The sequence below is a fragment of the Fomitiporia mediterranea genome (genome assembly GCF_000271605.1).
Source record: "Fomitiporia mediterranea MF3/22 unplaced genomic scaffold FOMMEscaffold_11, whole genome shotgun sequence".
Classification (NCBI taxonomy): Eukaryota; Fungi; Basidiomycota; class Agaricomycetes; order Hymenochaetales; family Hymenochaetaceae; genus Fomitiporia; species Fomitiporia mediterranea.
Window position 1 is genome coordinate 573105 of NW_006760396.1, and position 11463 is coordinate 584567.

General features: G+C 46.8%; 5 protein-coding genes across 5 annotated transcripts; all 5 read right to left on the reverse strand.

Moving 5' to 3' along the window:
* Nucleotides 1-59: 59 nt before the first annotated feature.
* FOMMEDRAFT_160118 (uncharacterized protein) lies at nucleotides 60-3065 on the reverse strand (the record flags this gene model as incomplete). Its single annotated transcript, XM_007269969.1, has 7 exons — nucleotides 60-409; nucleotides 469-622; nucleotides 686-856; nucleotides 920-1159; nucleotides 1218-2847; nucleotides 2895-2919; nucleotides 2975-3065. The coding sequence occupies 7 exons, from the start codon at nucleotides 3063-3065 to the stop codon at nucleotides 60-62; spliced, it is 2661 nt and encodes an 886-aa protein (XP_007270031.1).
* Nucleotides 3066-3369: 304 nt separating this feature from the next.
* Nucleotides 3370-3924, reverse strand: FOMMEDRAFT_160119 (uncharacterized protein; the record flags this gene model as incomplete). The annotated part of the gene is made up of 2 exons (XM_007269970.1): nucleotides 3370-3685; nucleotides 3749-3924. The coding sequence occupies 2 exons, from the start codon at nucleotides 3922-3924 to the stop codon at nucleotides 3370-3372; spliced, it is 492 nt and encodes a 163-aa protein (XP_007270032.1).
* Nucleotides 3925-4464: 540 nt separating this feature from the next.
* Nucleotides 4465-5723, reverse strand: FOMMEDRAFT_142664 (uncharacterized protein). Its single transcript, XM_007269971.1, has 5 exons — nucleotides 5595-5723; nucleotides 5358-5542; nucleotides 4802-5308; nucleotides 4677-4746; nucleotides 4465-4616 (listed from the first exon to the last, which is right to left on the reverse strand). The coding sequence occupies exons 1-5, from the start codon at nucleotides 5694-5696 to the stop codon at nucleotides 4596-4598; spliced, it is 885 nt and encodes a 294-aa protein (XP_007270033.1). The 5' UTR covers nucleotides 5697-5723; the 3' UTR covers nucleotides 4465-4595.
* Nucleotides 5724-6935: 1212 nt separating this feature from the next.
* Nucleotides 6936-8093, reverse strand: FOMMEDRAFT_148571 (uncharacterized protein; the record flags this gene model as incomplete). The annotated part of the gene is made up of 6 exons (XM_007269972.1): nucleotides 6936-7011; nucleotides 7074-7143; nucleotides 7197-7413; nucleotides 7474-7685; nucleotides 7720-7931; nucleotides 7992-8093. 6 exons carry the CDS (start codon nucleotides 8091-8093, stop codon nucleotides 6988-6990), a joined length of 837 nt encoding a protein of 278 aa, XP_007270034.1. The 3' UTR covers nucleotides 6936-6987.
* An 891-nt stretch (nucleotides 8094-8984) lies between these two features.
* Nucleotides 8985-10101, reverse strand: FOMMEDRAFT_30999 (uncharacterized protein; the record flags this gene model as incomplete). The annotated part of the gene is made up of 6 exons (XM_007269797.1): nucleotides 8985-9005; nucleotides 9070-9139; nucleotides 9195-9429; nucleotides 9486-9697; nucleotides 9757-9968; nucleotides 10000-10101. The coding sequence occupies 6 exons, from the start codon at nucleotides 10099-10101 to the stop codon at nucleotides 8985-8987; spliced, it is 852 nt and encodes a 283-aa protein (XP_007269859.1).
* Between the last annotated feature and the right edge of the window lie 1362 nt (nucleotides 10102-11463).

Below are 11463 nucleotides of genomic sequence, written 5' to 3' on the forward strand. Positions count from 1 at the left end.
TCCGTAAATGTCTCGTGGATGTAATTAGTGGCTGAAGCACATCTATAAATATATCCATTCTATACGATAGCGACACCACCAACACATCCCAACAGGGTTACGTCAACCGAATCACCAGTATGCTTCTCTAACCAAGCATCCAACTCCTCAAATACTTGCATAGCTGGACCTCCCTGTTCTTTCTCCTTTGCTTTCCCAGGCCACATAGCCGTTTCCTTTACACCAACAAAGTTGACCTGAAGAGCACCTGGTTTCTGTTGCGACTCTGGGTCGTGTAAGTTGATGACAAGGTCGAGTGACCAAGTGTCTTCGCCGTAGAAGGATGCTTCTTTGACGAAATGTCGGGCGTGCTCTGTGGGCGGGGAGTCGTCGAGACTCCACGAAAGGACGTGTGCGTCGAATGCGATGGCTAAAGAACGTTTTACATTAAATGACCTTGTCTCGCGGACTCATGTAATGAACACCTACTCGTCCATATTATTCCAGGATGAGAAACGACGAGTGTAAGACTACGTGTCCCAGCCTCCTTGTTAACGATGTCGTTGACAGCTTTTACACTAAATCGGCCATCTGCATAACTTGATACGTACGAGTCGAGTGCGACCTCGTACGGTGAAAGGAACTGCACAACAAATTATAAGTACTCAAGGTGCCAAAGTTGTCTTGAGCTGTGAAGATAGCTTACACCTGAGAATGGGTATAGAACGTCCCAATCACCGTTATACTGGTGCATGTCGACTCTCTCGGCGCGCGTCGTATTCTTGGTGACGAATGATGAGATGTCTTGTACAAGCGATTCAAATCCTGGTGCTGAGTCTGATGTACCGATACCTAGCGAGACTTCGTTCGTGGTAATCTACAATACGGTTAAAAATTAACAGATGAAACTCGAACATGGTCGCAAGTGTGAACGCCCTACGTTTTCAGAGTGAATTATATACACCCGCTTGGGATGCATCGAATCGAATGGACTTCGGAACGCGAATACAACCATCATCGCGCCCGTCATCAGAGTAAGGAAAAGTAGAGTTCTTCTAACGAATCGTGCACCGAAACGTTGGAAGAAAGGCAGGATGAGTGGGAGGAGGTAGGAAGACGTGAGCACGACGATTGTTGCGATAATGTGTTCTGCAGGAGCAGTTCCGCCCATACGTCCAGTCTGTAAAACCCACGAGTCGTATTATGTCTTAAAATTGAGGATAAGGATGTCTGCTTACGAGAGGCACGAAGATATCGGCAACGATGCAAAACATCTCGGAACCGAACACGAGCGGGACGACTTGCCCAAGCGCATAGGAACCAAGAACCACTCTGCTTTTTTCTCCGCACCATAGATCGAGCAAGAGACCCGCAAATATGGAACAACCAGCGGAGAAGAACAAGATGGCGGAGCCAATGCCGGCGAGTTGAATCACAACCGCAAGGAAAGCGTACGCGAGGAGAACAGATTGCATGAGCACACGTTCCGAGACGCGTAGAGTCGGAGATAAAAAGGATAGGACCGAGAGTGCACCCGCAAGTGCTGGAGGTCCGTAGAGGAATAGGCAGCTACTTTCAACGCGGAACCAGCTGAGTGGTCTATCGAGGACGTTCACCATGAGTAATGCTACGACATGTACGCTAATGAGTGCAGCCAAGAATGCCAAAATGAGCAGCATGACTCCCTTGGCGATATCGGGCCAGATACCCTGTTCAGTGGATATGGCTTCTGATACTTCCGACATCGATTCTACGCGGTTGTTCTGGATATGAGTCTCGCGCTTCTCTTGCCTCACGACAATCATAGACACAGAAGGCCTGGACAGTGCGATGAGTGCGATACTGGCTGCCAACAGGACGAAGTGTAGTGCGTTTGCGGTCGCAAAGCTGTATCGGATAAAGTGCATATTGAGAAACGAGAAGAATGCTGTGGTCGGCTTCGTATAACCATTTGTGAGAGTTGGGAGAGGCGACTCCGGAGAGGACAAGAATCCAAGTAAAGCAAGTGTGTTATCGGCCATGTGTTGTGCGACACCCGGCTGAATGTAGCGGACGAGATCCTTTCGCGTATGATAGAAATACGAGTGCCCGACAACGGCCATATCCAATCCAGTAATGTTCATATATAGCTCAAACTGTCGGAAATCCGTATCGCTCATAATGACACCCGAGCTAAACACGTCGTTCGCGACGATGGTACCGAAGGGTCTGGGAACCTGTGCATACACGTCGACCATTGCGCTGCTCGTGGCTTGAAACAGAAGAGTTCGGCCGTGTGTTCCCGCTGCTTCGAGATTGAGAACTGCACGTACGCTTTCGCGCCATGGATGTGATGTTGCGAAAAGATGCGAGCCGTCCTGGAGGGATTCTTCCGCATTGTTGAATAGCATAATGATAGAGTGACTAGGTGACCAGTGTGATGTTTCGATTAGAACTCGTGCAGTTTCTAGCATGACACCTACGGCAAGACTATCGTCTGCAGCGCCAGGGCTAGGAAGTGTCGAATCGAGATGCGCGTTGACCAGAACAGCGTGCTCCTTCCCTTTCTCAGTACCATCCGAAATCCGAAGGACGATGTTCGTGAGGTTCACGTATGTCTTGTACAGTCGTGCTGACAAAATATCGAACCTATGGCTTCCACTTCCAATCTGCCTGTCGACCTCGCATTCGAGCCTCCGCGTGGAGTCTACTCTAACAATCCTTTCGCAAAGTTCCTTGAGTTCGGTCGCCCTCGCCAACGCCCAAGAGTCTCCCAAAGCGTGTTCTCGAGTCCCAACTGTCCTAAATCCGATGTCCTCCGACAATACCCTTGCATGCTCAAGAATGACGCGTTCAGAGATCTGAGGTTTGCCGGTTAAGTTGTCATGCCTAGCATAAACGTTAGACACTATAGGCGGCGCAAATAAGCAACGAACAGGTCAACTACCGGTACAGGAAGCTCTGCGTGATTTTCCACGTCAGCTCAGTATTAATGTCGTACACGAATAAGCTTTACCATAATGCTTCCACAACGATACGGCTGGAAAGCCCACGAACAGGGGTGCGAGGACGAGGAATGTCCTGAAAAATCCCCATTGCTTCGGCATAGCCAGAGTCAAATGTCTTTTTTTAAGTTATTTGACCTCACAACAGTTGCTCGAGTCAAGGGGATTAGAGCGCGTCAGCATCACGTGCTATTTTGGTCAAAGTACAGTACGTAATACTAATTATAGACACAGAGACAATCTCGCTTTCTCGCAGGTTCCGCTGTGTCCGCTAATCAGAACCGTGTGTTTTGTCAATCGCTCATACTAATACACCAATCATCGTTGCATGTTAGTTCATATCATACAAATACTCCAAAATCCACCCCTCTGTCCTGCTGCCTCGAGCTTGTCGTCTTGCACAGTGTCAAGTATTGGCGTTGCTGTATTTATTTCTGGGAAGAGCGGCAACAGACGACTGGATAATAGGCGAAATATTCTGGATAATACTTGCTGTGTCGGGATGAAATACTGCATGCTCCTTAGGAGGATAAAAGTCCTCAACGAGGTAGACCACCATCCCTTGTGGAGTTGCAATTCTAATGCTTGTCATCGTCTCCATCACCTCGTTCGTAAACTCCATAAAATAAACTTCATGCAGAAAGTCGTTATATCTTCTCAGGATATCACCATGCCCCCAGAACAAGGCGAGAATACGGCGTATTTCTTCCAATTCAGTAATTCTGCCACAAATTAATCCATGTAATCTCGGAACAGCGCGAATGAGTAAATGAATGAGCACTCACCGTCTCCACCAACGTTCATGTAGGACGCTCAAGAAGGCAGAATAGACCTCTGGTGCGTCCTTGAAGCATGCCTTAACAACTTCTACAAAGTCTATACCATCTTTTATGGTATTAGTAATGTGAGCAGCTGCGCCCTGGTTGTGTCGCGGGCAGCCTGATTTCGTGGCTCTTGGCATGATCGCAGGTGTTAAGTGTGCAGACAACAAGTTTAGGGGATATCAATGCGGATAGACGAGTAGAATTTTGGTCTCTGACTGATTCACGGGAAAAGCAGCACTTTCAGAGTCATACCTTCCCGGACCCCCCGAGTCTCCGCTCTGCTAAGTGCTTTTTTGCATTTCCAAATTTATCTACTCCCCTGCATATTCCAAAATAACAATTTCTAGTACTAAAGTGATCTGCGACCACCTGAATACCTATCATTGCATTTCCCAAACGTAATAGCATGTGTATCTGTCCTAGTAACACACCGGCTGGCAAGCAACAGCGAGTGGATGCAGTTTAATACATACACCCCATTCTATATTTGCCAAGGATACAGTACATACCATCAGAAATCAGCTTGCCTTACAGCTCTTGAAAGACACAGCTCTGTCCTCGAGGATCTCAACATGGGAGAATCAGAGCTGCGACTGCTCGTCCGCAATAAAATATTCCATAATTACTGACTTTTTGTCTTTTCACTTAATAATTTAAATAAACAAAGGTGAAGTGAATTCGGGCGTATAATCAATATTGTGCACAACACGCGAACGAATACAGTACAAGTGGAATAGATACAAGAAATCATTTATAACTACAACACCACCAATGACGGTCGGCGTGGTTCAGGTATCATAAGTCACGACTAGTCATCATCGTCCATTTCCTGTTGTACAAGTAATATATTAAGTAAAGGTATTGCAAGTTAGTAGAGCCATGCACTCACAGATAAGTCGTCAGGGAGCTCCTCCCCCTCCTCATCAAGATCGTACCATGGCACCTCAACATTATAGAATCTGCATAAAATATTAAGTTGTGTTTACTTGACAAGCAAAAAGCAAAGCAACATACTCGAGTTTCTCATCGTTAATTGGGTCGGGACTTTGACGCCTCTTTCCTTCCCGCTTCTGAACTACCTTGATTTGGAAAAGTGGTACGAAATTGGACTCGTCCGAAGACGCTGATTGGTAAAAGCCAGAGAGACCTTCTGTGATCCACTTCAAGGGTTTCTCTCCTCCCGATTTATCAGAACCCGCATCTCCGGGCGAGAAGGGGTCAGAACATAACCCGATAGAGACACTCCCTTGCACTGTATAAAAGTACATTATTAGATTAGAAAATTCAGAAACGGAAGGCACACAAATACTCTTATCGGAAAGATACATGGCATAGGCAGGGCACGTGTGGACATGTGTCACGATGTATTTTCCTTTCACCCATTCGGATTCCTTAATTTCTTCGAGCAACTCTTCCGGGACCCTTGTCAACTTTGTTCTATGCATGAGCAAGATTGCTCCACGTCGATTGCTGAAATGCCATTGACCACCAACGAGCGGCTTTGAATCCCCAAAAATATCCCTGTAAATAGATTCAACAAGCTAAGCACCGTGCCAAACAGAACACGCACGGGTTGAATTGGGCCTTCAGCTTAGTTGTCCTTGTGTTCAAGGAGTGATACTGGTAATCCGTCGTCTCTGAATTGTAGATTGGCGGATATCTCGCCGTGATCTCTGCAATGGTGCTATCGCGATAGAGGTTTCCTTGTCTTTCAAACTCTCCGGACTCCTTGTTAACTCCGCCATAATCACCGGCCTAAAGCGACGGTCAGGTTGAGCAGGAGACAAAAAGGCATGCCATGACTCACTTCTACGGGGTTCGATGGGTCCCAGTTGGCCCATTTGTTCGAGGAATATTTGATGAGGTCGATGTACTTGCGTGACGCGGTCTTTTTCGATGACATAGGCATTTTGAACGCGTTCGAAGTGAGGGTGCTGATGGGAATGGAACGACCGGGTCAGGTTATATCACGTCGACAAGCGCTTGCAGTGCCCGTCGAAAGTATTACGAACGTCCACGGCCTTTTTTCTCCGTCTTCGTCTATTACTTGCTTTTCGCATAACGCTGTAATTATTTTCAAATAGGGTAATCCTAGAGTTGCACGAGTCAAGAGAAGACAGTGGGAAGACGCGAATATAGGGAGGCGGTGAGTCTCAACAAGGTCACGAGAATTCTTTCATCGCTCTTTCCCTAATACATCGCAGCCCAAAACAAAGAGCACAGTAAAAAGGCAGTGACAAGAAGAGTATTGCGATACAATCAACTTCATATCCGCATTTCTCCCGTGCACAGCGCTGGGTCTATTGTGTCCTTTTGATGCTATTGAACCATATCAGTAGAATGAGCCAACGGGGATCAGTGGAAGCCATGCTTGGGGCATGATTCACTGTACTCAGCATAGCTTCCATCTTTAGGGGGACATAGGAGCGTAGACCGAGAAGTCTAGTAATCCGAGGCGGTGGCACCATGCGTTGATAGATTGCTCCTCTCCAATGAAATAACTGTATACTCTAGGAACGTGTATCATTTCCTACTACTATATCGATGAACATAGACGCTCATTGACACAACTAGATGAACATGGATAAGGCATGCAGGACTACGCGAGAATAAGAATAGCTCACAGAGAAAGTAAACGTCCCTTCTAATACGTCGAGGGCGCTGTCTGTATAACTGTGCGTCCCTTGCATGCGAGATGTCAAGGCGATGCTTGCGCGGAAAAACTTAGACGGGACTGTTAGCGCAACTGCCCTGAGGAAGCAAATTAAGTACACGTGTTGCAGTGCTTTCCCGCCCGATCATCATTGCATCATCGGTTAGACACGTGCTGCTCACGTAATCTTAACCTTGTCCATCCCAGTTCCTTCACCTTCCTTCCCTGACATGCAAATTTGCAAAAGTCCCAAGTTTTACCTGAGAAGCTCCCGCTCATAAACCGTGCCGCTATGGGTGCAACGTTCGCAGAGAATCAACATGCAAACAATGACCTTTGATGCAAGGTGGCTCAGGGCCCCGATTCACGAATCCGAACCGATCTTTGGACGTTCTTAGCTTGGCTATCTCCCATCTCTACAGACTCATTTTCATTCAAAGGCTCAAAAGCAATAAATAAAATATAGCAAGGTACTTTAATTATACAGTGGTATCAGGACGCAGAACTTATCGACGCGACAATGCTAGAGGGATCTCTGTGGGGAACGCTAACGGTCCCAGCCGGGATCGTTCTATAATGCATTCCCGTAAGTAACTCTATTACAATGAAGGACAGGAAACTTTTCATGCTCACCAACTTGTCTTCTGGAATTTCTTCCCCTTCGTCATCAAGGAAGTCCCACGGAATGTCGACATGCCAATATCTAGCAAGAAAAACTGAGCTTTCAGTTGGATCGAACAATATGACTGGACTTACACCAGCTTATCATCGTTTTCTGGGTCGGGACTCTCGCGCCTCTTTCCTGCACGCGGCCTGATTTCGGTGAGCTGGTACAACGGTACATACTTGTTCTTATCCGCGCTGATTTCTCCTCGGAAAAGTCCAGTAGCACCAGATGTGACCCAATTCAATCCAGTCGGTCCAGCAGATTCTGGTCTGTCAGAGCGCAGAGCAATGCTGACAGCTTCTTTACCTGAACATAGGAAGTAAGAACTGGGAAGGCTGCACGAAAGATTAGTGGAAAAGTGCGCACTCATGTCCGAGATATAAATCGCATAAGCAGGACATGTATGAACGTGCTCGACAATATGTTTGCCTATCGCCCATCCTGATTCTTTCAGCGTATCAAGAAGCTCACTTGGAACTTTTGTAATTTGTGACTGATACATCATTAGGACGGCACCACGCGCTTGACTGAACTGCCATCGACCGCAAAAAAGTGAACCTTCCGTTGTATCGTCATCCCTGCATATTTGATTAACTCGTTAATCCAAAATACACATATCTGAGAGTGGATGCCACTTGCCATTTGATACCAGGTTTTACCTTCGCCTCCTTTGCGTTTACCGAAGTATATTTGTAATCCTTTTCTGCTCCCTTTAAAGTCGGAGGATACTGCGATGTAAGATCGGCAATTTCAGGTGCTTCGTAGAGATTTCCCTCCTTTATGAAATAGCCAGTCTCTATGTCGATGTCGCCATAGTCTCCACACTACGAAGTTTGTCAATTCACGCAACTAAGAGACAGAGCATACATGCAGAGTATACTAACCTGGATTGTCGATGTCGGCTCCCAGTTGGCCCATTTACTGGCAATCATCATCATGAGGTCGACATACCGCCGTGCGATCGGATTCCTCTGAGGGACAGTCATGCTGGACGTGTTTGGAAAGGTGGGTTCCGAGATGCTTGCGCAGTCGTTGGCGGGAAATATACGCAATTGACGAGCGCTTGTTGAGGGACTGCTTTGCACTTTATCCACTTATCCAAGTGGATCGCAAGTATCACTCAGCCTGTATACGGAGGTGCTAGAGAATCGATTCGGGACAGAGTGGTGAAGTCAGCTGGGCTGTGTCTGTTCTGGCCAGTTGTCAAGGGAGGCGGATACTAGCGCATCGAAACCTTGTATCGTATTCAAAGCGAGGCGGTGCAGTAGGGCGCATCGCTTTTACTACTTGCCATACATGTGTACTTTTCTGCAGAACCTAATTATGCTCGCTGCAGGACCACAATTGAGCAGCAGTCTATAATAAGTATACAAGTATACCAGGCCAAGGAGACCATGGGTTAGGCAATGCCTCAAGGCAGTGCACACAGGTTGGGATGAGCTGTCTGATAATTGATTGATTTCATGACTAGCTTCGTTGCAATTTGCAAATTATGTGCTTTCCACGGGAGCGACGACTTGTTAACACAGCATCGCGCCGCACCTGTGTAGTGCTCTCGTGTTCTTTCCTTCTTTCATAGTTTGTCACAATGGTATACCACACAGCTGAGAAAATGTTGCCTCCAGTCAATGGTGAGAATAAGTAATAATCCTTTCCCTTATGCTAGCCAAGCATGACTCTTTAGCTAATATAATGTATTGCCAACTCTATACTTGTTGCCTTCTTGCTTATCTTGTCAACGAGACTAAGGGAATCAAAACGACACAAAAACAAAGACTGTATTGGTGGTATTGAGACACTTTGAGTTCCATCCTGGTAATATCTGTATGCAAACATGTATAGTGCAGATTGAAAGAAAAAAAAGTAAAATGCAACATTCACTCGACGTCAGATTCGTTCTACATAGAACCAAGAACAATTTAAATATTACACGGAATACTGAGGAAGTAATACTAGACTTACGGGTAACTCTCCTGTCTCCTCTTCCCCATCTTCATTGAGGAAATTCCACGGCGCCTCGACTTGGTGCCATCTAGTCATTTTTCCAGTGGTCAGTACAGGATTGCATACCAGTTTGAATGACTTACTCTTCAATCTCATCTTCACCGGGGCCCAAATCCTGTCTCCGCCTCCCTGCACGCGTTCCAACTTCTTTAAGCTGATACAATGGCACAAAGACATGTTCGGCATTGGTAGCTTTCTGGAAAGTTCCAGTAACACCGCTTGCAGACCAGGCTGCAGTAATTCCAGCTCCAACCGTCATTCCGGGAACTACCATACTAGGAGCGTCCACGCGTAGGCTGATGCTGACAGTCTCGTTACCTGTTACCGAGTATTAGTATTATGCTAGGAATCCATTCATAAAGAACTATCCCTACTTCTGTCAGAAAGATAAAGAGCGTAGGCAGGACATTTATAGACATGCGTCACTATATGTTTCCCGTTTGCCCAACCAGAACTCCTCAGCGTTTCAAGCAGTTCGGGAGGCACCCTTGTGATGCGAAATTTGTACATAAGTAGCAGGGCTCCGCGTGTACGACCAAATCGCCATTGACCGCCGAGGGCCGGTTCAACGGTTTGAACAAAGGTCCTAACGTGTCATTGAGTGTGCCTTTCCTTGTCCTTTCTTTCGAACGTACAAATACTTACGCATGCACATCTGGTCCGAGACTGATCGTTCTCGCATTCATGGAATGTATCTGATAGTCGTCGACTTCAGGACCCGTAATCGGCATATATTTCGATGTTATGTGCATAATTCCTTCGTCACGATAAATATTTCCCTGCTTCTCAAACTGACCGGAATATTTGTTAACTTTTCCATAGTCGCCTGCCTGGTATTGTATGCTAGGTATGAGTGACTGAAGAATGCGTCGAATCGAGGCACTTTACCTCGATCGGAATCGACGGGTCCCAATTTGCATATTTATCCGTTGCGCTTTTTATGAGGTCGATATACTTGCGCGGTGCAAGCTTTTGGAAGATGGAGACCATATCTCAAGCCGTCCGCAAGGATGGAGGTGGTTGGATGCAGAAATACCACAAAGTAGGGTTTATATCCTGGTGCTCAGCCACAGTGGGGCCAGCGCATGCACTCGAACAAAGGATTTTCGAAATCGGGTACAGCCTCAGTAACGACGGTCGATGATCAATAAAGCACCAGCTTCTATTCCGAGAACCAGACCGCACACGCTTCTGTTAATAGCCATGTCATCGTAGAAGAAAGAATATTAAATAATGACAGGTGATGAAACTCACGAGGGAGGAACAAAGGAGGTCTGAACGACGAGTAATAGATGAATGGAAAGTTCCACGACGATCCAGAAAACGTGACTAGCACTCTGCAGCATCAGTGATAGTGTGACGGAATCAGAAATGATAATACAACTGGAAGCGAGGCAGGGCCGCAGTGCCTTGCAACCATTGGTTTAGGCACAGCCATAATCGAGGACCTTGTCTCCGACCCTAATCATCTATACTCGAGATTTTATTGTCTCCTCCCTTACAATGAGCTGCACTTCTACTCTTCGTACCCTTGAAGCTGCTATGACTCAGTGTCGTGAATGGCAGCAGTCGGCTCTCCTTGCTGCCTTCCGTAGAGCTACCCATATGCAAACCTACCAATTCCTCTAATCGTGTTCCTGCTACAGTTGAACTGCCCCAACCCAAACGAGTCGACGCTCTGTCTTTTCAGGAAGATGTTGAGCTACCACCTGTTGGTTCCCCTGCCCATACGAATAATGACGACGTCCAAATGGGCAACGATGCCTACCCTCCGCCCCAACTTCATGGCAACCCCGAAGGAGTCAACCCTTCACTTAGTCACCCTTCACTCAATCCCACCTCACCCCAACCATGCCCTAATGACGAACCGGTTACCCAGTTCTGGCACTGCAGCGCGTGCATGATTGCACGCTACCCTCTTAGGGCAGACCTGACAGCACACATGTGCACGTGCCAAGTCAACATTCAATTACTATGCAACCTCAAGGCTGAAGCAGAGCACATTCCTACTCAACTGCCCAGCCCAACACCTCCTACTCAACCACCTAGCCCAACACCCCTGCCCATGCCTACACCCCCTCGAAGGAAATGTACCTACTGTGGTTCACCTGTACAGCAAACGCTAAAGAACATAGCAGATCACAAACACGGTTTTTTCTACTAATTCATTCTAATCAACCAAATCAACAACCCATTATAGGACAATGGCTCCAAACCCAACACCTCACCCAAACAACCTTACACATACATATACAATGGCTATACCTCTACCTTCCAGACAGTTGTTGTATGTACACACTGTTACAATTCTCTACTCTTGTACTTTCAGTTCTAAGGGTTCTACACTCTTCT

Coding starts and splice junctions, on each gene's coding strand:
- FOMMEDRAFT_142664 (XM_007269971.1), bottom strand. CDS start 5,696: ATGCCTATGTCATCGAAAAAGACCGCGTCACGCAAGTACATCGACCTC. Junction 4,747..4,801: donor ATTAACGATGAGAAACTCGA/GTATGTTGCTTT, acceptor TATTTTATGCAG/ATTCTATAATGTTGAGGTGC. Junction 4,617..4,676: donor AGCTCCCTGACGACTTATCT/GTGAGTGCATGG, acceptor CTTGTACAACAG/GAAATGGACGATGATGACTA.